Source organism: Lupinus angustifolius, chromosome LG02, assembly GCF_001865875.1.
Source record: "Lupinus angustifolius cultivar Tanjil chromosome LG02, LupAngTanjil_v1.0, whole genome shotgun sequence".
Taxonomy (NCBI): domain Eukaryota; kingdom Viridiplantae; phylum Streptophyta; class Magnoliopsida; order Fabales; family Fabaceae; genus Lupinus; species Lupinus angustifolius.
In genome coordinates this window covers 24,015,739-24,043,090 of record NC_032010.1, presented here as the reverse complement: position 1 = coordinate 24,043,090, position 27,352 = coordinate 24,015,739, and the positions used below count along the sequence as shown (strand labels likewise).

The following is a 27,352-nucleotide window of genomic DNA, read 5'->3' as shown; positions in this document are numbered from 1 at the left end:
AATTAATCATAATAAATAAAATATCACCTTATAATATATATGTCACTCTCTTATAATTAGGAGGATTAGGAAGTAGAAAAAATTTAGTAGGAAATATATCATTTTTCTACGATATTAATAAAATTCATCCATTTGCATTCTTCCAATATTCCTTTTTATATATGATATTGTACAAGTTGACTATCTCATCATCAGTCCTCACATGACTTAGGAAAAATAGGACAGCTAGTTAGGTAACCCTAAAAGAAAATTGTTGATACAATTCATAAGTGGCCAATGAAAATAATTTTGCAAAAACTACATTGAAATTAGTCATTTATAAATGAGTTAGCTGCACATACTATATGCTGATAACTTATATTAAGAGATTAAATTGACTCAGTTTGATTAATTATATACAATTTTGATTAAAATAACAAGGTACATGCTACATGGATATCATCAAAAAAACATATGTCATGTTATAATATTCCTTTATAAAATATAATAGACAGAAAACCATATCTTATACATAAATCCCAGTAAAATATTGATAGTCATGCAGTAATCTAGTTTTAAACATGCATCTGAAATCAGACAACATAAGAACATGTTTTTTCTAATTCTCTTAACAATAGTTTTTCTTATGATAATACAAATTATGAAACAAATCTAACCTCTAATAATGATATATCAAAATCTGTACAAACATAGTGCAAGATATAGATCATTTGAAACGATTCTTGTAATTGAAGACTACTGCAAATATCATATTTTATTCTAGAGAAGCTAGTGCAGTTCTAAAAGGCTTTTCTAATAAATCCAAGATTCCTCTCCTTGCATCTTCAATTGCTTATAGAAGTTCCCAATAAAAGCCTCAGCTTTTGTAAAAAGCTCTTGCCCATTAACTCCCTCTACTATCTCATCTTCTGCTACAATCTCCTCATCATCATCTATGACTTCTTCAAAATCAGCTTCTCCACTTCCTATGAAAAAAATACTTGGCATTGAAGGACACTTGTTAACCTTATCTACCTTAACAACACCAACATGAATCTTGGCAGATACAAATTTTTCAACAACCTTAGGCTTCTTTTCATTGTGTTCCGAGACATCACTTCCACTAGTTATAGTTATGTTGGAACCTTCTCTTTTCTCAGATATAATAACTTCTGAGGGCATTGTAGGTTTCTGTTTGATATCTTCTAAAGCTGAGAGAAGACCAGCTTCAGCACCAAGTGCAATGATAAGAAGATTGAAGATGAAATAAAGATAGGTTGGCCTTAGAGATGAAGGTAAAGAGGGTGTGATGACAAGGAGAAGAGCTAGGACAAAGAGCACTATAACTTCAGATTTCTTAACCTTGTTCATGGCTTTTTATTAATGATGTGAAAAGTAACAAAGAGTAAGATAAGTAATGTGAAAGATGAAGAGGAATTAGTGGTAGAAGGAAGTAGTAATAGGAATAAGTGTGGGATAATTCAGGTTCTGGTTCTAGAAATATATATATATAGAGAGAGGCTAATAGTTGAAAATGATAATGTCCTTGCATGAGTGTATAATATGCATTGTCAGTGTCACTAAAAAAGGGACAAATATATATAATTGTAGGTGCTGCTGAATGCTGACAATTTTGGGAAAATTATTATACATTATTTATGTAACTTGCAGTCAAGAAAACATTATTGGTAAAATAAGTGAGGTGTGCAAACAATTAAGGCTTAATTTCATACATTTATGGTTATCCTTAAATTTACTCATTTCATTTTGAGTTGATATGGATTTTCTTCCTTGTCATTATCTTGGATGAAGAAATGCTGACACATTCTAAATACTTTAAACCAACATGTTGTTGTTTTAATAGTGTAAGGCGCCGTTAGATCTTTAGGATGACCAAAAATTTCATAATTCGATTCGTGTGAGCAATAATTGTTGTGAAGGGCAACTATACATTCCGGAAAAGATTAGTTCATTAACTATAGGGTGATAGAATACCATTTGTAATACAAAAAAAAACCTAAATACTTTTAAAAAAAATGGCATCACCAGAATCAATACATTTTTGTCCTCAGCATTTATGGGTTGCCATTGTTTTAGTTCATCTGTTTTTAGTCTCTCATATTAGTATTTTCCATCTAAAGTTAAAAACATAATGAAAATCAACACCAACTCAAAATGGAGGGGCCAAATACTTAAACGAAATACAATGAATAAAATTAGGAGATAAATGTAGAAACCAAGAGTAGATTTAAGGCATAACTTACTAGTTTCTAACTTCTAAAATTGCAATTTTTGTTTTAGTAGGTAGCACAATCCATTAATACTTTATCATATTGATGAATAATAATATCATGTTATACAACCAAAGAATAAAATTGAAAATATCTATCTATCTGGTTATGTATTTGTTTGGAAGTAAGTGAAAAGCATAGTGCTTTTTTTCCACTTGTATGCCAGTTTTATTCTATTTTAATGAAGAACATTCAATACACGTTATCAATGTCAGCAAAACAAATCAGTAGTTAACAATTTGAAGCATCTTTTTCATTTTCTTTATTTTGTTGTGTCCTTGCTTAGGAGATGATTAAGTAGAAAGAAAATATTAAGTTGGGCCTTGGCATAAAACCAAGACAAGAGAAGATGACATTATAGGCTTTGCAAGTTGAAGAAACCGAACTTTTTAACACTGGTGGATGAAATAAGGGGCCATAGAACATGCAAGAGGGAAATTAATTAAGGAAAATAAAGAGGATAATTCAATGTTTTGTGTATTTTTTTATTTGTCTTCAATATAACATGCATTGCAATTGACAATAGTATATTTTGATTTGATGAATTTTATTAGAAGGTAGTAGTTATGAGAAACATGTAAAAAAATGTTATGTTTGTTCATCTTAATTAAAATGTGATTGGACCACATTGCATGATAATGATAAGGGTTGGTGAAAGCATATGTTCCCAATGAACTTTGGGATCCTTTCTCCCAAATGTACTTTGTCTTTATATCTTTATCTAATAGAATTATATTAAATAATATAAAATATTAGTTTATGTTTTGTAACTTTCATTTTTCAATTAAATAACACATTTTGATTAGTCTGGGATAACAGAAGGGACATCAATGGAGACAGAAAATTTCCATCAAGTTCCTAATACCCTTTCATTTTGGACAAGGATATGCTGTCCCAAAACATATCTCTAACCAATCACATTATGTCACGTTAGTTAATTTTTTTTTAAATATTCATAACTTTATAAATTTTGCTTCATTGTGATTGATTAGGGACACGGTTAGGACAACAGATCCCCATCCTTTCATTTTTAGGGATAGAGATCACATGTTCCAATAATGTTTTAGATATTGATAAATATTTAAAGTGTAATATTTAGATATATAGAGATAGATATTGATAGATGAAGAAAGTCGACGGCAGCCAGACTTGTATGTCAACTTATAAACTGAGATCACTTATCCGGTATCATGTTCTATGTCATAAACTAATTAAAGTGTAATTTTTTTTTATTTTTTGTTTTTTGAAATTTTCTTTTGTTCATGTGTCAAAATGTGATAGGCTTGAAACATAAAATATGATAAAGTTGGGGACAAGTCATCCTTTTCTTTGTACTTATCCTATCACATTAAATTTGCACACAACTTATATAATAAAATAGAATCCAGCTCCTCTCCATTACGGGAGAAGACAGTGCATACATAAGATTGTAATACATGTTAAAAATAATATTTTAATGGTCTAGATTTTTCTTTTTTTCTAAATTAAGTATTTTAAAAAAAAAGTAACTCCTTTCACATTACTAGTACTGAAGGAATAAGGATTCTCTCCATTAATGGAGAGACAAGTGCATATTTTTGCATTTGTAATAGAAAAAAATGTAATTTTGTTATAATTAAAGGGTAGTTGTGTTATTAGAAATATTGATGGAGAGGATCCTAACTCATACTGAAAAGTCACTACTTGAGAGGAATCCATTTCAATAAAATAATATTTGGGTTTTACAAACCAACAACTCAACAATATAACTCTACTTTTATTAGTCGTAGCTAAATCGGGTGAGGCAACTCTAGGAGTGAATGAGTGAGTTAGGTTTGGGACCATGAGTATTTTATTTCAGATATTCTCATATTGTATTGATTTGTATGAGTATTTCTTTTTAATTTAGGATTTGAACATTTGACAACTCTCTTTCAAGTACACTCCACTTTTATTGTGATCAACTATTTTTAGTTCCACAAGAAATACTGAACTCAGTTTTTTAATGAACATTTAATTATTTTTAACTACTTATCCTCATCTTTGAGGAGGGGGTTAACAAAAATTAAACTTTCCTTTTTAAATTGTTTTTTATATATACACTTTAAATAAGATAAATTTTGGTACATAATGTCAGGGAATGGTTTAACAAATGAATTATTAGGTTCGAGTCTCATCTATAACAAATTAAAAAGAAAAGGTTATACAGTAATTTGATAGTTAGGGAGAAAAAATAGAGTGAAAGAGATTGAGAATTCAAGTCTCGTATATAACAAATCCTAACATACCAACATTTGTCGAATACGAGTTTTCCTGGTTACTCTCTCTAAAAGGCATTGCCATTTTCATGTGAATTACTATCCCATTTAACGTGTTCATGTCTTGGAGTTTCATGATGAGCATGCATAATGCCAACTTTATCATAAACTCAGGACCTAAATTGCGTAATCTTTATTTGAGGCTTCATCAACACAAAAGTGTTAAGCTATTACTACTAGACAACACATAATGTTAGTTAAATTATAGTAAAATCCTAAAACAATGTTCACCACCCATAGCATTAGCATGAGGTCACGTTTACCATCCATGCATGTAAGAAAAACATGTCCCTTTAACAACAAGGTTGTTACAAAAGTTACATAATAAACCTATTTATATACCTTTCAAGCCCTACCCTTATTCACACAAGTACACAACAATTCTTCAAGATGACACTACTAGCACAATCTTCAGCATTTGTGACATTGCTTCTGCTACTTTTGGTAATGATCATGAAAATAGAGGGCAATATATTAGTGCATGATTATGCCATTAATATCTCAGAGATGAATGAAGTTGTTGCTGCTAATGATGCTGCTGTGGACCAAGAACCACCAGTGACATGCAGGAATAGACCATTTGCATGTAGCTTTGGAGAATTTCCACCAAGGTCTCTATGTTGTGGAAACAGTTGTGTTGATGTGACTTCAGACACAGCAAACTGTGGCTTATGCGGGATTCGATGCAGCTTTAATTACAAATGCTGCAACCGTTTGTGCATCAATACAAACATCAACCCTTTGAACTGTGGTAGATGTGGAAGGGTATGCCCCATTGGGAGGTTATGTTTATTTGGTTTGTGTGGTGGTGTTCAGGATCCATATCCAATGCCGCCACCACTTACTGAACCACCAACTTCAATGCCAGACCAAAATGCAGCACAATCACTGAACCACCAATACCCTAATGATGCACCTGCAATAATGGAGTAGTAAATTTTAATATGATTATATCTATAGTTATACTATATGTCTATCCTTGGTGTCAAGTACTTTGTTTTTCTATATGTTTATGGTTTCAACTTTTCATGTTCAAAAGTATGTTGGTATGAGTGTATTGTTGTAGTCTTGGTTAAGAACTTTGGAGGTTGCTGTTTTCATTTGGATATTGTATGCTGTTTGATGGATTCTAATATTATATAAAAGTATTGCTGTGTTATATGAAGTTCATGTGAGATTGAACAAGACTTTGTATATCATTCTTGTTAATGTGTTGCTAAATAATGGTTGAATAGTTAATAGTATTTTTAAGATTAACCAACTAGTAAGGTCAATCATTCACATATATCTAGCATAAAATATATTTTACCAAAAAAATCTCATGATATGTAAAATCAAATATCAAATAGATTTTGGACTAAAAACACATCTTCAAATTTCAATTGTGAACAATGTACATTCATAAGAGGACATGCTAGGTCCTGTTTTTTTTCTCTTCAGTTTTGGAGTTGCTGCGTTGGCTGTGTTAATTTTGTCTCACATAACACATTCTATTTACATAACCTTTGTCTTCTCAGTTTCCTCTTCCACTCTTCTCTTTTTCTGTTCATTATTGTGGTTCAGTTTCTTTGTTGTTTCTAATTTCTTCCTCAGTGAAATAATTTCTCTAATATAGGAGTGTTGCCTGTCTATCACCATTCCAAGGAATAGAGAGAATCCTGCCATTTATCACATTTGAAATGCTTGTTATGCAATGTATATAATAGGTCTGTCATAAGAACTTTCTGTCTCATATCTCACGCCAATTATATCCCACCAAATAACATGTTATTTTCTATTTTTTATTCTTATTTTTAAATATGTAGCAATTTTTCATTGGATTATGATACAATGAAACACAAAAAGTGAAACGACTAATCCACATTCTACAAAATAGTTGAGGGAAATGCTCATCGTAAATCTCATTGATAACATTCATTTTGTAGTCTGATTTGAATAAGTTCCCTGAATTGATCAAGACTGACTAATAAACAATTCAAACAAATTAATATTATTTTGTTGGTGGGCATATATCTTTTCTGTATGTCAACAACCCTAGAATAACAATGCATATATATATACTCATGATATTGTAGCTTTGAGTAATTACTCATGTTTTTTGGGGGAAAATATTAGTTTGATAAAAAGATAAGAGTTCAATTCCTAAAAATAATACTTGTTGGCATGAGTAGTGACTCACTTTAAAATAGATTAGTTCGTTACTTAAATTAAAAGGGTGAAAGATACCTTGGTAGTACAAAAAAATGTATATATAGTATTTATTTAAGTTAAAGTGCAATATAATATTAACTTGATGACATAACTGATAAGTAATAAGGATGGATTGGGTTAACTAAGTTGATATGGTTAAAAAATGGTAAATATACTTTTACTTATTGACAAGACAGAAAATAGTAATGCATGGTATATATTGGAAGCAACTAAGGAACTTTTCAAAGGAATTACCCATTAGAGATGCTTCCAATAAACGATGTGCCATTACAACCTCATCAGTTGGATTAACCATGCCACCAGCATCCTTTGAACGCTTTTGAATTCTGGTTATAGTATAAACAGTGGAGCCAAAGACCACAAACATGGTTGCTGCTACAGTTTTTGTGACTAATGGACCCCTTCCTTGCTTCAAAATATCTAGCCCCTTAACCACCAATGTCCTTATTGGATTTGCAAAAGATAGGACCAAGATGAATGCCATTTCCATCATCACAAGTGAAAATAAAACATGTATCATCTTTCCTGAACTTGAATTTTGATTTGTGTGGTGAAGGTAAAAATCAGAAGCCTGGGTAAAAATCTAGCTCTTTTTTTCTTTTCATTTTTAGTACTGTGTTTATAAAGTGTAAGCTGCTTTTGGAAACTTGAAAGACTAGACAAGGAATTATTCCATTCTTTCCATGATCATAGGAGGTATAGAATAACTTTAAACATGAGGAATCAATGGCAACATCCTTGATGAGAATAAAACAATAATATCATAGCATATACAAAAGGATGGTTTACCTCACGCTCCCTCGTAATAGAATCTAAGGAGGAAGAGGTACACTTTCTTATACTTGCAAGCATATACAAAAGAATGGTTTACCGCACGCTCTCACGTAATAGAATCTAAGGAGGAAGAGGTACACTTTCTTATACTTGCAAGCGAAGAAGCTGTTGCCAAGAAAACAATATCAGCATATAGTGCTATGAAATCAATCATATTATTACTTGAGGGGCAATCCCCACGATATGGTTCATAATAGTTTCATACAATTTATGAACCAAAAAACTGTAACCCTCTTCATATTAAATGAGAGGTGAAGAAAAAACTTAAACATGCTGAATTAACATCAGATAGAAATTGGTGTATGATCCTAAAGAGTTTGCTCATCATAAATTATAAATCATGATTCAAGACCCAAACATAAGGGTATCCATTATAGTCATTTGAATTTTAAGAAGTTTAATGTACTCCAATGAAGTTGAGGTGCAGTTCATATGTCTAGCAGAAGCCTGCGTGGATCCTCAACAACATCTTTGATGCGCCGTAAAAAAAACACTGCCTCTCTTCCATCAATAATTCTATGATCATATGTTAGAGCAACATACATCATTGGCCTTGGCACAACATTTCCTCCAACAACCATTGGCCGGCTCACTATCGAATGCATACCCAAGATTGCCGACTGCCAAAAACAATAACAACAGCATGACATTTTCGTTTTATATTTTAAGGCACAAATTGCTCATAATTGTTAGGCATAATAATAAATTAAAATAAAAAAGTTATCAAAATTTCACAACTGGCAAGGAATGTCAGAATAGTAGGGGCTTGATATTTTGAATTATACTTATCCCACTGTGAAAGTAAATTGCATTTTGAAGAGTTACTTGTGATAAAATTAGTTTCCGTCATGATGATATGATACACAATGCATGAAAGATAGAAGTAAAGAAGCCATCTAGATCACAAGGCAAATACCCTTACCATTGTGACAGTTTTAAAAAACAAAATAGAATGGAAATAAAAACATTGTAGGAGTGCTTCCTAACCTGAGGGGGGTTGATAATAGGGGTACTCAAAAGACTCCCATAAACGCCACCATTGGATATTGTAAGAGTGCCTCCAGCCATCTCATCAATTGATAAAGTTCCATTAGTTGCCTTCTTTGCATAAGTATTGATCTGCTTTTCTATTTCCGCAAAGTTCATGGTATCGGCATTGCGTATAACTGGCACCACAAGGCCCTGTAAAAGCAAGAAAGAGTAATGTTCATTGCAGTTCCAACAAAAAAAAAGTTGATTATAATTTTAATAGCAAAGAACCATATGTATAAGTTGATTAGCTCTGATTTTTATTATATGTAAAAAATTGCTCCTTGGTCCAAACATTAAACTACCACTTCTGCTGACAAACCAAGACAATGCAATTGACTGAGGTCAACCAGAAACGGTGGTCTAGTTTCACCGAATGTATAATAACACATCCCAAAGATTCCTCTACATATAATAACATAAAGTAAATAAGGTTAAGGTGACTGGTAAAGACCTTTGAAGTACCAACAGCCACGCTGATATCAATGTAATCTCTGTATATAATATCATCCCCATCAATGACGGCATTTACAATTGGCTGATACTGGAGCGCATTGACAGCAGCCTAAGACAGACCATATAAGTACATGAGGAAATTAAAATAAAAAGCCCCATATACTTCAGTAGTTCAAAAACATACTTTGATAAACCCAGACATAAGCCCCAATTTGACTCCATGCTTTTCAACAAAAGCATCCTTATAATCAGCACGGAGCTTCATCAAATTAGTCCTATCATTACGAGCAGAACAATCAGGGAGAGAATGACAATGGTAATCCACTATATAGGACCGTGACAAGAAATACAGTTTTAGTAATTGATATTTAAACAAATGGTGTCAACCTTTTTACTATGCTAAGCATACATAAGAACTGAACTTCCTTCACTGTTTTTACAAATTTAATTGATAGCCAGTTAATCTAATGGTGCTGTCATTAACGCAAATCTCATGATACTGGTGCCATCACATAGAAACTTACAAAGTGACCAGTTAATGTAAAATACCATCAAGTTAGAAATAAGTATTAATTTTAAAAATAAAGGGAAAACGATAACAACCTAAACATGCATGTGTGCCAATGTCTCACCGCTAGTCTAATCAACAAAAAATAAGAAATGCACACTTACTAACAAAACAATCAGGAACATCAACATAAATGACATGACTTTTTCATGCATCATAAGTATAGTAGACAGACCTTGGGTCATGGACTACATTAAATTTAGACTTGTGTTCCAAGACCATGCTCACATATCAAACGTGTCATAGGGAATATTTATATGCACATGTAAAAATCCTAAAGCCGAGAAATACTCAAAGCTTTTTTTGCAATTTGTCAAAAAATAAAACTTACATATCAACTTCGTTGAATGTTGTCAGCAGAGCAAATGTGTTTTGGGAATCTTTCAACCTTGTGGCAACCCGTTTCCGAAGCCTTGTCATAGGAACCTTTGATAATGAAGACAGACATCAAGACAACTTTCATGACTGCTAAACAGATATCAGGTAGGTATAACAATCACAAACACACAATGACTCACTCGTCTTTCTCTTTCCTTAGGGGGGAGCTGTGGCTCAGAGTGAGAGCTCTGTGGAGCAGGAGGTGCCTTGGGCTTCTCTGTAACAGGAGACGTTTCAGCTTTTGATGCTTTCTTCTCTTCACTAATCTTTTGGGTTGGCTGAGGAGCAGCTTTCTCAGGTGTAGTCTCAGATGGTGCAACGTGAGTTGTAGCATCAGCAGACCTTGAAATGATTGCTATCTTGTTACCTGGCTCAACAGTATCCCCTTCATTGACTAGAAGCTGTAAATTAATAAATAGACCACACACACTAAGCTTAAAATAAAATAAAAAATAATACTTTGTACAATTTTTCTGGTTGATTTAGGGCAAGTAGAAATATTTTGAACCTTTTAGACAGTACCTTCAGAATCACACCTGACTCAGGGCTAGAAACATCAATTGTCACCTAACAAAGGAATAAAATATGTAGCATTAATTGATTAGGAATTCGATACACTTATAACCTTCAATCCTTCAAAAATATTTTTCGTGGTACAAAAATAGCACCTTATCTGTTTCAATTTGAGCTATTGGTTCATCAATATTAACCCTGTCACCTGGCCCTGCTCCCATGCATCAAAACAAAACACGTGAAAGTCAATCACAAATTATTTGAAATGATAATGCAAGTAGATGAAAGCTAAAACATATACAAGTAGATGACATACTCTTCAAAAATTTCGCCAGAGTTCCATCAGAAATAGACTCAGCCAATGGAGGGACCACAACATCAACCGAATCTCCTTTGTCACAAATATAAAAGATAAATAACACTTGCCATTTTTAAAATATTAAAAATCAAAAGCCAAAATTAAACAGGCTAAACAACATAAAGGTCAGACACATGAAAATCCGCATTAATTGAATCTTATCCTTCACAGAAAGACAAATTAGGTCCTAGACTCTAGGTAATAAATGAAACTGCATTTTAGAACATTCACCATATTCCTACAAATAAGCCCAAAGGTTAAAATGCATAGAAAATAGAACAGGGCTTCTAAATTGTAATATGTAGTCATTAGTTTGTACATAACACTACAAAACCAAGACCATACCAATGATCCAAGGATTGCCACTTACTATAATACCATAGCGAATCTTACAAGAGGCTATATCTTTACAAACAAAAATTACAAGCAATATATTCTATTATAACAATAAATTAGTTATGCAGTAGCTAAAAATTCATAAATAACACAGATGCAATAGTTAAAGTAACCATGGATTTTGTGAAATATTCCTCCTTAAAAAAATTAGTAGTTATTCCTCTAATAATAACCATGACAGCATGCAGTTATTCATTATCCTTCATAATAAAGGAACCTATGAATACAGAAGTAACTTAAATGACAGAAAACTAAGAGGCACATCAATATCTCACCACTGTCTGAAGAAAATGGACGCCTCCATGTTTGCATGGTAGCCTCTTGACGAAAAACTTCCCTATATAAGAATCAGAACAGTACTGGTGACAGTAAGAGACAGTGACAAGACAACCTTTCACTCTGCCACTCACTGGTTAGTAATTAATGATTCGGAATAGCAGAATCGGCATAAACCTTAATTTTAGATAACTATATTTGCACAAACAAAAAACAGAGGTGAAAGCATGAAATAACCAAGTAGATCTGTCAATTTAACACCCCAAACACCATGAGAAAAGTTCGGCAACTGAATTTTGTTGAGTACAAATTAAACTATAAGATTACAAAAAATGCATCGCTTTTTCGTTATTTTTTGCCTAACAACAATGTCAGTTAGACTTATGTCTCTAGGACATCCAATGCCCTTAATAACACCACGAAATTTATATATTTGAATTTTATATGAAGATGAATACTTAAACTCAACTAAAACCAACAAGGTAAGGAAGATAAACAAAAACTAAATTTATTGCTGGAAAAATTCAGTGTATTCAGCTTTTAAACAATTTCATACTTTTATTTTCTTGCAATAACGCTTTATGACCATTTTTCCTTTGTTTTTACCCCCTGAAAATCCTGTTTGCTTAGGGAACAGATAATGTGTACAAATTATTTGTTTTCATCTAACTCTCTATTTAAAACATAAGAATGCTGTCAAACAACAAACCTAATTCTAACATTTTAAGTGCTGGTTGGAGAGCTGGATCTTATTTCTTATGTTTTAAGATTTCAGTCAATTTTAAATATGTGAATAGACCTACAGGTGCACAGCGAACACAGTTTTTCTGGTTCTGAGCCAAGTGCCAACCATTATTCAAAAACTAGAAAGAATCTTAAAGCAATAGTTGAAGCCTACAAGTAATAAGTGGTGTCACTAACCTTATAGACTTTGAATTAATGCAGGGCCCTGCAGGATTAAAATTGATGCATAAGTCACAAAAATCATTTAAGTTTGTTGGAATATTCTGTATATATATGGTAGTATATCATGTATGTATGAAGGAATCAATTAGGAGAAATCTTATGATTTATTGTTTCATTTTATTAGGATTGTATATCCTTTGTAAATGCTGACTGTCTGGCCCAATTATACATAGAATCTTCCATCGTTCATCAAGTGTCAAGGCACATAATCCACCCCTAATTCGCTTATTCTCAAGTTAATATCATCTAACGCATGTGTGTGTACCAAAAATTACCAGGTGATATATGACACAAGCTCCGGACATTTCCACATTCTCCTGAATGAAATGCAATCTGGTAAACATAAAAAAAATAGTTGTAAGAACTTTCTAAGGATATGATTAATAAGTAATCCTAAACTTCTAAACAATGAAGACTGCAGGTGATGATGGCAAGAAAAGGAGGCCATAATCCCTCGATGTAAGAAAGTGTATGAGGGATACACTTTATCAAAGAAAGATAAATGATATAATCATGTAGTCTAATAGTTCCAAGAAATACTTCATTAGATCATGAAGAATTCAATAGAGAAAAGAGAAGATAGTATGACTAAATAACAGTGATGCTGTGATAGTAAGACATCCTACAAACTAAATAAGGCAGTTCCAAGAAATTTACATTCTGTAATCTATAAGCTAAACAGTCTGATGAATAAAAAAGCAGGCAGCACAATGATAAAGTTAGACATCAATTATCAAGTAGGAGTTGAACAATCCTCCAAGTGCCAATCACATTCTGAACAAAACTTGAAAAACGCAGAAGAGAACCAGTCATTAATAGAAACAATGATTACTCACTTATTTTCAAATCTTTGAAGAATCAGAAACATAAAACACAGGCATTATTCAAACGAAAATCAGAACATAAAACATAGGCATTATTCAAACGAAAATCAGAACATAAAACATAGGCATTATCAAAACTGATTATAATTATTTCACATGATTAAGGAGTGAATATGGTAGTAAAAAACAATGAACCGATAATTAGACATTCAGGTCTTATATATTATTTGATAAGGTGTTGGTCACACTTAAGGGAAAACTTTACCACAAAGGCCCACATTATCGTATGGCACTGAATAAAAGCAATAAAATGTCAACATGAGAATAAATTCAATGTAGGAAGATGAAAGTTTTGCGTTAGATGAGTGGTCACACTAGACAAGATACTGCGGAGAAAATTATGTACCACCATTTATAGAAAATATGATATAATCTCGCTTTAAGTAGTTTGGACAAGTGTGGAGGAGACTAGTAGAAGTCCCAACAAGGAGAGTGGGTCAATTAGAGACAAAAGAGGTCAAGAAAACTCATATAAAGGACTAAGGATTTAGAGATAACTTTTTTGTCAATAAATGTAATTTATAATAGATCACTGTGGCATTGTTTGGCCATGTTGCAGACCCACCTAGTGGGATTACTGCTGCTTTGTTGCTGTATTCAAATGATACAAGTTTATGCAGATTGTGCATTAAACACATCCCAAAATAACACTTGAGTAACCATCTATACTTTACAGTAATAAAAAAACATAATAGGGGAGTTATATACATAAAATTTAGAAAATTACCTGTTTTTCCACAATAGAAGAAACTCTTGCAGTAACTGACGGGCCAGACCTGAATTTCTGCACTGACTGACCTAGAAACTGAAGCAAAAGCAGAAAAGGAAACAGAATTCACTTAAACTTCAATCAATAGAATCACACAAACATTCACAAAAATGAAATCTGATGATAAAAGGAATAGTAAGAGAGAGTTGTTCTCACCAAAGGAGATGGGCTACCAGAACCAACCCTACGCCTTATGACACCAAACATAATTATGTTGTTATGTTCTTCTTTCTAACTTGAAACCCTAATTTAACAAATAACAACAATTTCAACAAGATTACAAAATGAGAAATCAATCATCACATCAGTGTGAAACAGAAACTACACAAGATGCATGCATAGATAACATCTTCGATCCAATTGGCTCCAAAAACGTTATTATTACGCAATAATATGCATATTATGATGATGTATATTTCCTGTTTCAGCTGCTATATATGCAGATTTTAACAGTTTTGTGGTTTGAGAATCTTTGATGGAAAATGATAATAATAAGTCGATTTTGTGAGGAATAAGAGAGAGAGAGATTGAAAGGAAACTCGCCTGAAATCGGAACACAGAGAGCGTTGGTGGAAAAAGAGAAGATCGCCGCCACGGAGATTATATATGAACAAGACAACAGAATATTATGCGTTTCCTCCTATCTTCTATGTTTTACTTGCATTCATATTTTTTCTAATATATTTAAAAAAACAATTTAAATGTAAAAAATGCACTATATTCAACACATAGTGAAAATATAAATAAAAAATAATATTTAGAAGATTAATGACATATAAACATAAAAATGAAAGCAATGTAACTAATGTGCGGAAGTTTATAATAGTTAGTAACAAAAGATGTTACAAAAAATAAATTTTGAATATAAAATTATATCATGATAGTGGTTATTATTTATTACGATGATGATTATATTTTTATAAGTGATCATATTTTCTTATAGATGATATATATGCATTGATGTATACACTCTTATTCCATCTTTCACGTTTCATTTGGATTCGTTTGTTTGAAGAACCAATAATTATTGAAAACAATGATCCACTGATAATAGTATAAAAAAATATTGGTATATGTATTTTTCTCTTTTTTATAACCAAAGTCCAAAGGTATGGAATGAATTAATTTCTTCTAAAAATCTGTTTCTTGATACACGTATCTGAAATATTGCATTTGGAAATAATGAAATGTTTTTATTTTATTTTATACAAAATATTTTCTTTAATGAACCCTCAGTTGCCTAAATTATAAGTAGAAAATATCAATATTTCATGTTTCAAATATAAATAAACTTCACTGTATTTAGAATATTTTTCATAGAGAATTAAACATCTCCGAGTAAATTATCTTCTCCAACCACTAAAATTATGACATCCATCATATTTAATCAATAACAAAAATATTTCTAAAATTAAACAAAACAATACATATTTCATACTTTAATATTGACTATCTATAAAGAAATACTTTATTCTCTTTTCAATATTACTTCTAATTGAAAAGAATTTCATATGTATTACATGCTAATTACTTATATATTTTTTATTAAGTCAAACCAACTAATTAACTTGTAAACAATTTCCTAAAATGTGCGAAAATAGTCAAATTTAATTATAAAAAGATATAAATTATTTTTTTAATGTGTTACTCAATATATTCTTGATTGTGTCAAATATTTCCATAATAATGATTAGATAGTCCATTCAATTTTAATTAATGAATCCTAATTCTCTTGGGAGACCTCCATTTAGGACTTTCCTTTCCTACTGGCTTATTTGACAGTTGGATTTTGGAAGAGAAAAAAAAGAAAAAAATGTTTGAGAGCTATGAAATATATTTTGAGATGACTTTCAAATTTTTCTTTCTTTCCCCTCCAAAATACAACTGTCAAACAAACCCTAAAGTTTTAGCTCGAAAATCACAACAGAAACACTTCCAATGAACCTAGGAAGGACTCACCATGTTGTGATGCCTCATTAAACATTATACATGCATCTTCCTAGCCTTTTGGTTCTACAATATTATTTTTTTTACATAGTGACATGACTTAGAATCAAATATCTTACGATATTTATCCATCATAAAATTTGTAATATGCTTAACAATTCCAGAACTGTAAAAATAAAATTCATCAACACTGTACGCTGCTTTTTACTAAGTTTAAGATTTTTATTTACCTAATTTCTTGGTTAAAAAGCATGAAAGTTAAGGGTTAATTTACTAAGAAAATGTCTTCAAATTCTTATCTATAAAAAAAATTACGATTGCTGACAAAAATAAAAACAAAGAGTGATGTATTTATTTCAACATTCATATTTAATCATCATCAACTAACTCTTAAGTAAAAATAATACAAATGAATAATAGATAATGCACATATGGTGCATAAATCTTTACAATACTAGTGCATATATAATACACTCTTAAGTCTAGAAAGAAAATGATGCATACTATGAAAGTGTAAGAGATTTTTATATTGTCACTGCATCGTTGCATCGTTGTATAAATCTTTACACTTTTAATCCATATATATTACATTCTTAAGTTTATGCTATGTATAATTTTGCTATGTCCTATGTAAAATTTATAATAAGTGGGACAGTGTGACCTTAAAAATATCCCAACCTAGATTCTAAAACGTTATCCTAAGCAAAGTTGGTGACCACAGAACCAAAACTATCATTCCTAAGAAGAAGAGTTTTCCACAGTGAACAAGCACACGCTAAACTTCCAACAAAGGATTTTCCAATGAAGTGCCTTCAGCTCCACTCTTCATTACTTCCCATGCATGCAAAACTCAAACAGCAGCAACATCATATAGTGCAGACCACCAAAAAATTATGGCTTTCTAGCAGTGAACCTAGCATGACTATTCCACATAGCCACCACTTTCAATCATTAAGGACTAAGGCACTTCCTGATTCCATTGTTGTTGCTGCTACTTCCCCACCCTATTCTAGTGACCTTTCGGCCTTTCTCCCAATAAGGTCTGCTTCTTCCTTATCCTTATTCATCATTTGATAGTTCATGCTCAATATAACAAACTTAAGCAAGACTGTTTTGGGCTCATCCTTGAGTCTTCGAATTTCGGAAAGTCCTCACGTTTTCATTTTACATTGCAGCGCTCTGCTTCTGTCGGTGTATTTCTTAGCGAATTTCGTTTTTCCAGAGTTTATCACCAAGTATTTCGGATTTGATAAACAAAATGAAGAACAGAAGGTTGATGCAGAAGATAAGTAGACAGGCACAGCATAGTAATTAAGGGCTCAAGGCAAGGTGGCAAATGAAGAAACATGATTAATTAAATGCGAGAAATGAGGTCAGGTCTAACAATGCACCACTATCTACTGCATGGTTGTATGAATATCTTTGTACTTGGATGATAAAACCATATCTTCAGAATCATTTGTGTAATTGTGTTGCTAATTAACACTGTATTACTACTCTCTTTTAGACTCCGAAGCAACTATAATCTCACGAAACCAAATTGTTCCTGCTCTAGATTTGGTGGGGGAAGTAAGAAGCTACTCATGTGCTCAATTTGATGCCCAAATCACTAATGCACATGTTTAAAGGCGATCAGAGAGAACAAAAATTATTAAAAAAAACACTTATGTGCTCAACTAGAGTAGGGGCAAAAGCTATATCTTCATTCCTCCTGATCAAAGAAATATAAAGTATTCATTAAATTTTGGAACAGAATTCAACATTGAAGTTTTGGAAAAACAAAGAAAATTTACAGTTATCCACTTAAAGGGGGAAGGGAGGGGGGTCCCCCAAAAAACTGTTCCTAATCATATATAAATAGGGTGGGGCTGAAATTTGTCTAAACCATTGTCCAATCAGTTAGGAGAGAAGGAGGTTTCTCAGAAGGAGATGGGCATCCAGACTTACGAGGATTCTTTGAAAATAGAGATGACTTCCCATCAAAGAATTTAGACAAAGATTGCCTAATTGACTTTTCTTCATCATTTATCTGATCATTTGATACAGGATTTCTCCATAGCATATCTTTGCCACCAAATATAAGGCCGAGCCTCTTGAATCGGCCTTTTGGTTCTCCAGTAGTCATGGTTGCTTCTTCTGTTTGCTTTATCATCTTTAGTGATTCCTCAGGATTCAGTAAAATTGTCTCCACTGTTTCATATACCTGCACATGATGAGACATTTCAATTATCTATTGATTGATATCACTATAGTATGAAATAGTAACAGACAGAAACCACCAACACCTAGTAATTAGTATCATTATCAGTTTACATATCCAGAGGAATTATTTTTCTTTCACAGGTGGAGTTGTCTGGCAAAATGAGCCTGAAGACTTCAGAGAGGTGAATTAATCAGTTGCAGAAGGTAAGCTTGGTTTAAGCACAGGATATAAGTTTCACGATTTGAATTTTTTGGAGAATTCCTTTTTTTCTCAAGATGTGGATAAAGCAAGGATTTTGAGTTCACTCCACTGGGTTACATATTCGTCTTTTCATTAAGGTGTCCTTTTATTTATGGGTAGCTACTATACAACATCATGAGTTAGTCACTTATAGTTTAGAAGTACCCACCTGAACAAGGTCATAGACTTTCTCGCACCAGTTGCTGCTTTGACATGTGGCAACTACATACTCTTTGCAGTCGTAGAACAACTTTGACAAGTCATTGTTGCCCAAAAGCATAGGTTCAGCAATTGTAAATCCTAAACCAAGCTGTACAATTAAGATCAAAGATTATGATTAGAAAGGCATAAAATGGTACAATTGTTGATAAGTATAGAAACTTTTTTACAGCCAGCTATCTACAAAATCTAGTGAATGCTGAACTTCTATCAAGCTTTACATGATTATATGTTTAGAGGATCATATATTAGTCCAATTCTTGATCCCATACCCTTAGGACATGTTTATAAAATCTGAAAAAGATTACAAGTTAAGAAAAATTATAATTCTTTTAGCAAAAACTGATGATATAAAAGAGCAAATGCTTCAATAATCACAAACTTGAATGGCCAAGACCATTCATCTTCAATCATATTTCAATCCAAAACATTTTTCTCTACATTTGTTGATTAGGAAAAGGGTAACTGCATTTGATATTGTATTTACTCCCTCAGTACATTGACCCCAGTGGATAACATGTTGATCTAAAGCTATAGGGAGGTTTTGTGAATGGACATAGGGACACACTCAAATGACATGCTAGATTGCTAGTCTTACTGTTCTAAACTCAGATAAATGCCTAGATAGCAATATATTCTCGCCTATGCCTTGCATTACCATCAAAATATTTAGCTATTAACTAGCACCTCATAAAGTCAAGCCTACATTATGTACAATCCACTTCAGTACAATCACCAAACAATATAAAGATGCAGGAAACATAATTTAAACGTAAATAAAATAAAAAAGAGGCACGCAAACATGAGTGCTAAGATTCATTGTGGTGGTGATGAAAGATGACAACTATTATGCATTACAAAAGTAAGCAGTGTGACAGAGAAAAGTAAAGAACTTACTAAAGAAACAAACAACTGCCCAAAAAGCTCTAAAGGATGGATGTCCTCAAATGCATTGAGAATACCCTCCCTACAAACAAATGTCAAACACCATACAAATGAGATGGCTTTAAGACGAAAAGGTAAATTACCACAAAATTATTATATAGACTTACACAGCCAAATCCTCATCAAATAGAGGTGCCTGTTTAACAGCAGGTACTGGTTTAGAAGTTTCCCACAATTGACGCCACAAATTACCTACCATCAGCATGTCATGGAATTCAGGTAAGCTTTATGATATGACTTCATAAGAAAACAAGTGCTCAACATTGCCATGTTTCTTACAGAATATGTTTAATGAAACAAAGACAAAACTCAGGACTCAACAGTAACTTATCTGCATATATTTAACCAGATATGTGACATTCGATTTAGGCATTATGTATATATATCTTATATTCATAAAGACTGAGTTATAAGATCTCAACACTTCCAACTCAATGGTTTTCCCAAGGCAGTTAGGAATATTAAACCTGGAGATCTTATGTGGACACCACCACCTAGTGAGATGAAGGCTTTGTTGTTGTTATATCTTATGCTGACACCAATTGATTCATAAGGGTGGCCCAAAATATGAAGCTCATACATGGTGGGATTTTGGGAGGGTAGATGACGCTGCACCAATTGATTCTTGATGAAAATTATCATTACATAGTTCAAAAAATTATAATTCTACTGTCTGACAATCTGAACTCAGCACTGTGCAGTTTATCGCAGAAGTTCTTGCATAAGGCATGCACTAAACAACTTCTACCATACAAAGTGTGAACTTCACATATTCACAAAACTCACCATAATACAGCCTCTTTGACAATCAAATCCATAGCATACACATAAATGATGACAAAACTTATAAGCATATTACAAACATTTTTTTGAAAATGGCAACAAGATACAGTGAACAAAGTATTTTTGTTGTAAGCAAAGAAATCACAATTTTATCAAATGCTGATGGTCCATTGGCATAACAAAGGCCTCAATATTGTATTGCAGTATAACTTCAGTAATAATTTGAGACAGAGAAGACTATTAGTATACCTTCCTTTCGCATTCGCAGACTTAGCTGACCTCTTGTAGATAACTCACCACCATAGAAAGCATCACTATCCTCAGTAATTGCTTCATTTTCTGACCAATCAGGAGGAGAGTGCCACCTTACAAAATCCTCCAAAATACATCCAGGATTTGCAGCCTAAAGTATGATAACAAAATAACAAACAGAACTTCAGACACAAACAAATAGTTAGAGGCATTCAGAATATCAGCAAAAAAATTATCTTCAAGGAAGATCCTATTCCTGACCTTGAAAGCCTGCATATCGGAGAGGAGTTGAGAGCACCCAGCACCAACACTGACCATAAAAGGAAAGGAAAGTAATCAATCAATTCTAACTGATACTAACCATAAGCTATTACATAATAGATGCAAATCTGCAGTGAAATGAAGCTAGCTTTTGCAGGTTAGTCACATGAGAAATAGATGCATGGTCATCAATTTATTACAAAATAACATAGCAAATTTTCATTTGATCAGATGGTCCATCAATTCAACTTATAGGAATTATTGCTAAAACGTATGAAAGTAGACATGTATAGGTCAGTAGGTGTACGGACCTCCCTGTCCTCAGCACAAACTCCTCGTGTTCTCTGATTAGATCTTCTGTAAGTAGAGGCCCTTCCTACATGAAGCAATTACAAAGGTCTCAATTATAGGATCAAGTTTAAGCAGTACTAATTGTATAGCACAAATATCTACCAAACCTGGGTGAAAGGAGAGTACACAGGCTCGCCAGTTTCCAACAGTGTCAGATCTCCAGCCGGGCAATCTGCACCAATTCGAAGAACAAGCTCCCCGGTACTTAATCTAGCATATAGAACAGGGCTTTCAGGACTTCCATCATTATATTTAGCTGAGTGTTTTATAGTTGAGTTTGCTTCCTTCATCATACACTCTAGAGATTCGGTTGCAATAATGTGGAGCCTTTTCCGAGAAATGCAACAATTAATTACTTGAAACTGTTGGTATAGAAGACATGACTTGAGATCTGGGATCGCATCCCGAGGGACTCCAGGTAATTGTTGTTCTTCAGACCAAAGCTTTCTTAGCTGCATAAATAAATAAAAACAAAGTACTCTTTTTCAACTGGTCATAACGAAATAAAATAAAGGAGCATTATGAAATCCTACTTCAATTCAAGTTAAAAATTATAAACTGGAAATTCATACAGGACATCTTTCCTTCCTTTTGTGGACAAGTGGATTCAAATTTTTATAATTAGAAAAAGGTAAACAACTTCCCAGGATTCAGAGGAATGAGTTTTTTTAGAAGCATCTCAGACTTCCCAATAACATAGCATATGACTTTGCTATCTCATTTGCTCTTTTTATTTAATTTCCAATTGGAAAGGTAAAAATGGCTCAGTGAGAACTTCATAAGACCAAAAGGGGGTATCCCCATCCCCAATAAGAAAAAAATCTTAGATATAAAAAGTAAGTACAAAAAAAGTTAAAACAGAAAAAGTCAAAAAACTAATTATCTCAATATGGCATCATGTCTATCTTGTATAATTATTTATTTTGGTTAAGTATATTATTCAAATAAAACGCACTCGATAAGTTAGATAGTGACAGTAACTTCGGACAATAGCTCATATCTCAAGGAAATATGATCAAGAGTGTAAATTATATCTAGAGTTCTAGGTTAATAATGAACTTTTTATGTTATGTTAGAATTTTTATCAATTTAAACATACTTCAACAATAACTCTGTGCCAGAAAAGTGCCATCTTACGAACAGTCTTGAAGCTTCCAATAACTTCAGCTAGCTTAACAACAAGGCTTTCAGGAGGAGCACCATGAATATCTCTTGGCAAAAATGCTATAGAAGGATCTTCAGGATCAGAGTTGATCTTCCTTTTGAGAAAATCTCCCTCTGGGAATATCTTGCAAATATTACAATGAAAGTGAAACATCATCCCAGGATAATGAGTAATAAAAAAATACACATAAAAAGGTTAACTGATGTAATTACATAATCAGCAAGCCACCTACAATTCATATACCTGGATCAAACAGAGAACTAATCAGATGCAAAACTCTCTCATTGCTACTAAAGTCAGAGGTTAGTTTGTCCTCCTTTTCACGCAACACTAAAGCCATTACTGCAGAAAGAGTTGAGGCAGCCCTCTCCATGGCAGGAGAAGAACTTCCTGATGAAGCTATAAAATCTTTCATGGACTTTTTTTTACTTCCAGCCCTATTCAAAAGGTCCAAAAAATTTAAGAAAGGGGCTAGTTGTATTGTTAAGCTGAAAAATCTCTCTAAATGACAGAAGCAAGAGTATTATGTCTTTGGATTAAAAAAAATTGCATCCAACAGCTGACAGTGCCAAAATAACTTATATAGAGTGCAACAACAAAGAACTTTAAAATGGATCATAAAAGTGGCAGGAAAAGGGGGAAACAAAAGGAAAAAGAACGCCAAACGAAGTGCAACTTACTCAACAGCAATAGCCAATTGCTTCAGTACTGATGATGGAGGAATGGGGTCTTTAGTTGCAGCAGTTAAGCGTTCAACTGAGGGAATTGCTTCTGAAGCCTAAGTCAAAATTTATACTTAAACATCATTAAAGCAATCAATCTTTATAATTGAATTGTGAAATCAATGAGAAAATCTAAATAGTATTTTCAATGAATTAATAAGCATACATTGCTAAACTCATCACAAGCATGTCACGAAGTCATATGATCCTATCTTATAAAATTAGCTTACTAGTGTAACTTGTGTAAGTGATGACATAGTCTGACAGATACTATTTTGAAAACAAAATGTTCAGAGTCAAAATACATTATAAGATTTTGTAAGGCCCTGGCATAACTGTCTGGTTTAGAAACTTCAATTTTCTGCACATAATTGGAAGATGAATCCATGAGTTAAACGTTTCGAATCTTCTTACCTTGGCCTCAAGATCACTTTTCATATTCAGCATGAACAAGTTTTCATCATAAAATGGAATTGCCATGTTTGTCTCCCCAACTTTATCTGTATCTTTGACTTCTTTTCTCCCTATCTGGATGTTCTTAATTCTAGCTTGCCAATCCTGCTTTATTCCTGTATGTGGAGAACTCCACTTTATGTACTTCAGTTCACTGCGAAGCTGCACCATCCCATAACAAAAATCAATTGTTGAGTAATTAGTAATTACCACCAACTACGTGAGTACATAATAAACCTTTTCAAACCAGTATCCGAAGATAACAAACATAAATAAAAACAAAGTAATCAGCTTTAATCTAAATGCTTTGGATTTTGGATAGTTGCAACTTGTAAATGAGGAAATCAGAGAACTACAGCAAGTTTTCTAACAACTATTATTTTGGAAAATTTTGGACATACTTCATGCTTTATGTGGAAGCCAACTTAATTCTCAGGAAAGACATGAGGGAATGGATTAAATGGGAAACAGAATTCATTAGCTTCAACAGATAATGAAGTTTGACACATCCAATCTCAGTAACCTAATCTAAATTTCCCTTCCCTTATTGAACTTCAATTAGAATCTAAGAAATACACTTTCATAATCAAAATGCAATTCATTGAATTTGCATACCACACCTCAACACAACAAATTGGGGGAGAATGTTTTCTTTTCTCCCTTGTTAAATTCAACATGATTTTTTCTTCTGTATATCACTCACCCAAATTTTCCTACCTTTCCTATACCCTGCGCATATTGGGAGCTTTATAGACACGGTTGTCCTTTTTGAACCATGAATTTATTGAACGTGTCAACCTTCAAGCTTAAACAGTAGTAGCTTAATGGTAGTGACTCAGTGGAATCAATGAGACATTGACTATAAGCCCAGAGGTCATGGGTTCGAGTCGCAGACTCCATGTTGAGGAATAAAATATTGTTAAAGGTATTTAAGCTTGAAGGGTGGCTCAGTAAATTCATTCATGGGACCAGAGGAGTCGCATGTCATGACTTTTTACACTTTTCCTATAATAATTAATGCAAGCTTTATAGGCAACCATTCTATCATTTACCGTAAGTATTGCCTACGAAATCTGTTGTACCTCGGGCCATGTAACTATGGGTTAAACAAGGGGTTAATCCATATTTGAATCTTAATGAATGTACTTCAATCCGTTGATGATGAATATTCAATTCATTTATTTTTATTTTATAAAAATCGAATCCAACGTCACCTTTTCAAAAAAACAAAACACTTTTTCAAAAAATATAAATGCAAATCAAACGCATAAGTGATGTTCATTATATATAATAGATAAATTAAAATATAGTCATTATTAAAATTATTTTTTATGTTTAGTGACTAAAATGGATTAGGGATGGTAAAAATACTCGCCACATGGATACCCATTAAAAATACCCATAATGGATATTGTGGGACTCGTCCCACCTGTAAAACGTATATTTATAAATTCATTTTTTAATTAAGTAATTTATATATATATTACACTTTTTGTTATTTTATAATTATATATTATCTATTTTAATATTACTTTTTAATAACTTTTAGTTATTAAAATATATGATAAATTTAATATATATATATATATAAACTTTATTATTTATGTAATAATTATTTTATATATATATTGATTATTACAAATATATATTTAAACTTAAAAACATGACCCACAAATACCCGACTCATGTAGGTACCCATAAATAGTATGGATACAGGGAAGCATTAAGTGTGCTAGTTCCGTCCGGTTTTCATCCCTAAAATGAATGAATTATATGAATCTAGATGATTATAGATAATTATACCACCCTTCTTGCATGTTCAATTTCAAAAACAGTCATAGAGCATTGAACAAATAACAATCACTAAAAGCCAGTATCATAGTTCATATCCATTTCATTACCTTAGAAAAGTTATGGTTGTGAGAAGAATCAAGTTGTTCCGGTTGCGTGATCCCGTTATTCTTCAATTCCTTATTGTTCTCACGATCTTCACAAATGAACAAACAAATTGAGTCACAAATAGTCAATGCTCATTCTCAAATAAACACAATAAAATCCAAAACAAGATATAAAAAAAACGCATCAATTCATATTTAAAAATGAAAAATGGAAAAATTAAAAATAGAAAACGAAAGATCGTATCAGAACCTTGATTAGATTTGTAAACACGTTCCGCTTTTGAAGCTGCGGAATGAAAGGCGCTCTTCGCTTTCCACATAATAGAATTTGTGGGCGCTTCCGCCATTTTCTACGCCTATGGTGCGCACGTTAAGGCTAATAACCACTCACACAGAATCTATAATCAGTGATGAAGAGAACTCAAAGGAACACAAAATACGGAATCAGAAAATGAAGAACAATTTGATGCTAATGAAGGTTCTTATAAACAATGCTGAATTTGTTTATTAAAATTTAAAATAATGATTCGAATCAGTGGGTTCAGGACAAATGCATTAAATAATAATCGCCGGCTTTGATTTCGTTACTGCTAAGGAAATTCGTGGCGAGTCCACTCTCCGTGGCAAAAACTTGCATTCATGTATATTTAAAATGCATAATCTGCCAATTTTTTATATTCTCTTTTTTCTCTTGACGAGTGTAATATTAATGCATTGACACTCCAAATAATTGTGTATAATTAGTGTATTGTCTACCTTTATTTAAATTATTTTTTCTGAAAAGTTAAACATAATTAAAAACGATAATAATATAATAATGATTAAAAAACTCCTACAATATTAATGTATATATCTTCTTCTGTTTTTATAATATGTGTTGAGCATTACTGTTAATTTAATTTGGAAATCGGATTTTTATAGTAAGTAGTTGAGTATGCAGTATGCACCCTATGTCCGTGGTAGGTTACCGGTTATTTACCGAAATAATTTAGAAATCGTTTTTTTTTTGTTTATATTCTGTTGTGAATAAACTTGAACAACCTTTTATATTTTAAATACTTTTAAAAATTAAATAAATTTTGTGTATTTTAGTAACTCTGCATTAAATAGATTATTTTACTTAAGTTATAATAAAAGTAGGAGGAAAAAAAATGTAACAACTAACAGTGTAATATTGATTTTACAAAAAAAATTAATACAAATTACTGAAAATATATAAATGAGTAATAAATAATCTATTTGTTCTTTTATATTAGGAGAATGGTAATGAATGTAGAATGATGGTGATGAATGTAGAATGAAGCATTGAATATACTCCTTGAACGGTCTCCTTTATTTATAGAGTTTGTGGTATGTTGAGATGACATCTTGCTATTGGTCAACATCTAACGGGTAGAATGGACGTCTTCTAGTAGTCATTGTCTTGCTATAGATCTGCTCTTGTCGAATTGTCGGGGCAGCCGGCATGTTAGCTGACATTGAGGGGGCAAGTAAGTGGCACATTAATGACGAGTCATAAGTGCATTAAATGGTGGGTCAGATGCATTAATGTCGCGTCAGAAACATTTATGACATTTGTCAGAAGTGGGATCCTCTGAGGTAAGTTATGAGAAGATGATGAGCCTACTGCTGGTTACCTGGGCGGTCAAATGAAAACCTATGGCCGAGGTAGAATAATATTGATTGCTTATAAATTTGTACTATATAT

At 32.5% G+C, this 27,352-nt stretch overlaps 6 protein-coding genes across 9 annotated transcripts; 2 read left to right on the top strand and 4 right to left on the bottom strand.

Annotated features, from left to right (window-relative positions):
- LOC109342078 lies at positions 472 to 1,478 on the bottom strand. The gene is made up of 2 exons (XM_019580074.1): positions 774 to 1,478; positions 472 to 715 (listed from the first exon to the last, which is right to left on the bottom strand). Exon 1 carries the CDS (start codon positions 1,348 to 1,350, stop codon positions 793 to 795), a length of 558 nt encoding a protein of 185 aa, XP_019435619.1. The 5' UTR covers positions 1,351 to 1,478; the 3' UTR covers positions 472 to 715; positions 774 to 792.
- LOC109342076 (stigma-specific STIG1-like protein 4) lies at positions 4,921 to 5,766 on the top strand. Its single transcript, XM_019580072.1, has one exon. It carries the CDS (start codon positions 4,958 to 4,960, stop codon positions 5,498 to 5,500), a length of 543 nt encoding a protein of 180 aa, XP_019435617.1. The 5' UTR covers positions 4,921 to 4,957; the 3' UTR covers positions 5,501 to 5,766.
- Positions 6,001 to 7,497, bottom strand: LOC109342077. Its single transcript, XM_019580073.1, has 2 exons — positions 7,013 to 7,497; positions 6,001 to 6,225 (listed from the first exon to the last, which is right to left on the bottom strand). The coding sequence occupies exons 1-2, from the start codon at positions 7,296 to 7,298 to the stop codon at positions 6,062 to 6,064; spliced, it is 450 nt and encodes a 149-aa protein (XP_019435618.1). The 5' UTR covers positions 7,299 to 7,497; the 3' UTR covers positions 6,001 to 6,061.
- On the bottom strand, positions 7,746 to 14,865 carry LOC109342075 (dihydrolipoyllysine-residue succinyltransferase component of 2-oxoglutarate dehydrogenase complex 2, mitochondrial-like). 2 transcript variants are annotated; one of them, XM_019580070.1, is made up of 15 exons: positions 14,749 to 14,865; positions 14,362 to 14,449; positions 14,164 to 14,241; positions 12,828 to 12,885; positions 12,508 to 12,535; positions 11,586 to 11,647; positions 10,873 to 10,947; positions 10,712 to 10,767; positions 10,566 to 10,610; positions 10,184 to 10,444; positions 9,997 to 10,091; positions 9,282 to 9,372; positions 9,096 to 9,206; positions 8,600 to 8,794; positions 7,746 to 8,232 (listed from the first exon to the last, which is right to left on the bottom strand). In XM_019580070.1, the coding sequence occupies exons 2-15, from the start codon at positions 14,410 to 14,412 to the stop codon at positions 8,041 to 8,043; spliced, it is 1,398 nt and encodes a 465-aa protein (XP_019435615.1). In that variant the 5' UTR covers positions 14,413 to 14,449; positions 14,749 to 14,865; the 3' UTR covers positions 7,746 to 8,040. The 2 variants fall into 2 exon arrangements, with proteins under 2 accessions (XP_019435615.1, XP_019435616.1); XM_019580071.1 differs by having other exon boundaries at positions 14,362 to 14,453; positions 14,747 to 14,855.
- On the top strand, positions 16,819 to 17,706 carry LOC109342074. Its single transcript, XM_019580069.1, has 2 exons — positions 16,819 to 17,192; positions 17,328 to 17,706. Exons 1-2 carry the CDS (start codon positions 16,954 to 16,956, stop codon positions 17,443 to 17,445), a joined length of 357 nt encoding a protein of 118 aa, XP_019435614.1. The 5' UTR covers positions 16,819 to 16,953; the 3' UTR covers positions 17,446 to 17,706.
- LOC109342073 lies at positions 17,865 to 26,229 on the bottom strand. 3 transcript variants are annotated; one of them, XM_019580067.1, is made up of 15 exons: positions 25,895 to 26,229; positions 25,648 to 25,733; positions 23,877 to 23,908; positions 23,708 to 23,810; positions 23,252 to 23,349; positions 22,815 to 23,008; positions 22,506 to 22,684; positions 21,514 to 21,858; positions 21,367 to 21,431; positions 21,056 to 21,104; positions 20,792 to 20,945; positions 19,867 to 19,951; positions 19,712 to 19,781; positions 18,765 to 18,905; positions 17,865 to 18,355 (listed from the first exon to the last, which is right to left on the bottom strand). In XM_019580067.1, exons 1-15 carry the CDS (start codon positions 25,989 to 25,991, stop codon positions 18,032 to 18,034), a joined length of 2,022 nt encoding a protein of 673 aa, XP_019435612.1. In that variant the 5' UTR covers positions 25,992 to 26,229; the 3' UTR covers positions 17,865 to 18,031. The 3 variants fall into 3 exon arrangements, with proteins under 3 accessions (XP_019435612.1, XP_019435610.1, XP_019435613.1); XM_019580065.1 differs by having other exon boundaries at positions 23,708 to 23,908; XM_019580068.1 differs by lacking the exons at positions 25,648 to 25,733; positions 25,895 to 26,229 and adding an exon at positions 24,367 to 24,481 and having other exon boundaries at positions 18,032 to 18,355; positions 23,708 to 23,908.

Bases quoted from the DNA above. Each gene is read 5' to 3' on its own strand.
- LOC109342075 (XM_019580070.1), bottom strand. From the start codon at position 14,412: ATGTTTGGTGTCATAAGGCGTAGGGTTGGTTCTGGTAGCCCATCTCCT. The intron at 12,886-14,163 runs GTAATTTTCTAA...TATGTTTACCAG, and splicing joins CTTCTATTGTGGAAAAACAG to ATTGCATTTCATTCAGGAGA. The intron at 11,648-12,507 runs GTTAGTGACACC...ATTCTTATATAG, and splicing joins ATTAATTCAAAGTCTATAAG to GGAAGTTTTTCGTCAAGAGG.
- LOC109342078 (XM_019580074.1), bottom strand. From the start codon at position 1,350: ATGAACAAGGTTAAGAAATCTGAAGTTATAGTGCTCTTTGTCCTAGCT.
- LOC109342074 (XM_019580069.1), top strand. From the start codon at position 16,954: ATGAAGTGCCTTCAGCTCCACTCTTCATTACTTCCCATGCATGCAAAA. The intron at 17,193-17,327 runs GTCTGCTTCTTC...TTTACATTGCAG, and splicing joins TCGGCCTTTCTCCCAATAAG to CGCTCTGCTTCTGTCGGTGT.
- LOC109342073 (XM_019580065.1), bottom strand. From the start codon at position 25,991: ATGGCGGAAGCGCCCACAAATTCTATTATGTGGAAAGCGAAGAGCGCC. The intron at 19,782-19,866 runs GTAAGTCTATAT...ATTTGTTTGTAG, and splicing joins TTTGATGAGGATTTGGCTGT to GGAGGGTATTCTCAATGCAT. The intron at 18,906-19,711 runs GTAAGTTCTTTA...TTAATTGTACAG, and splicing joins GGCAGTTGTTTGTTTCTTTA to CTTGGTTTAGGATTTACAAT.
- LOC109342077 (XM_019580073.1), bottom strand. From the start codon at position 7,298: ATGATACATGTTTTATTTTCACTTGTGATGATGGAAATGGCATTCATC. The intron at 6,226-7,012 runs GTAATTCCTTTG...GATAAATGGCAG, and splicing joins ATTGGAAGCATCTCTAATGG to GATTCTCTCTATTCCTTGGA.
- LOC109342076 (XM_019580072.1), top strand. From the start codon at position 4,958: ATGACACTACTAGCACAATCTTCAGCATTTGTGACATTGCTTCTGCTA.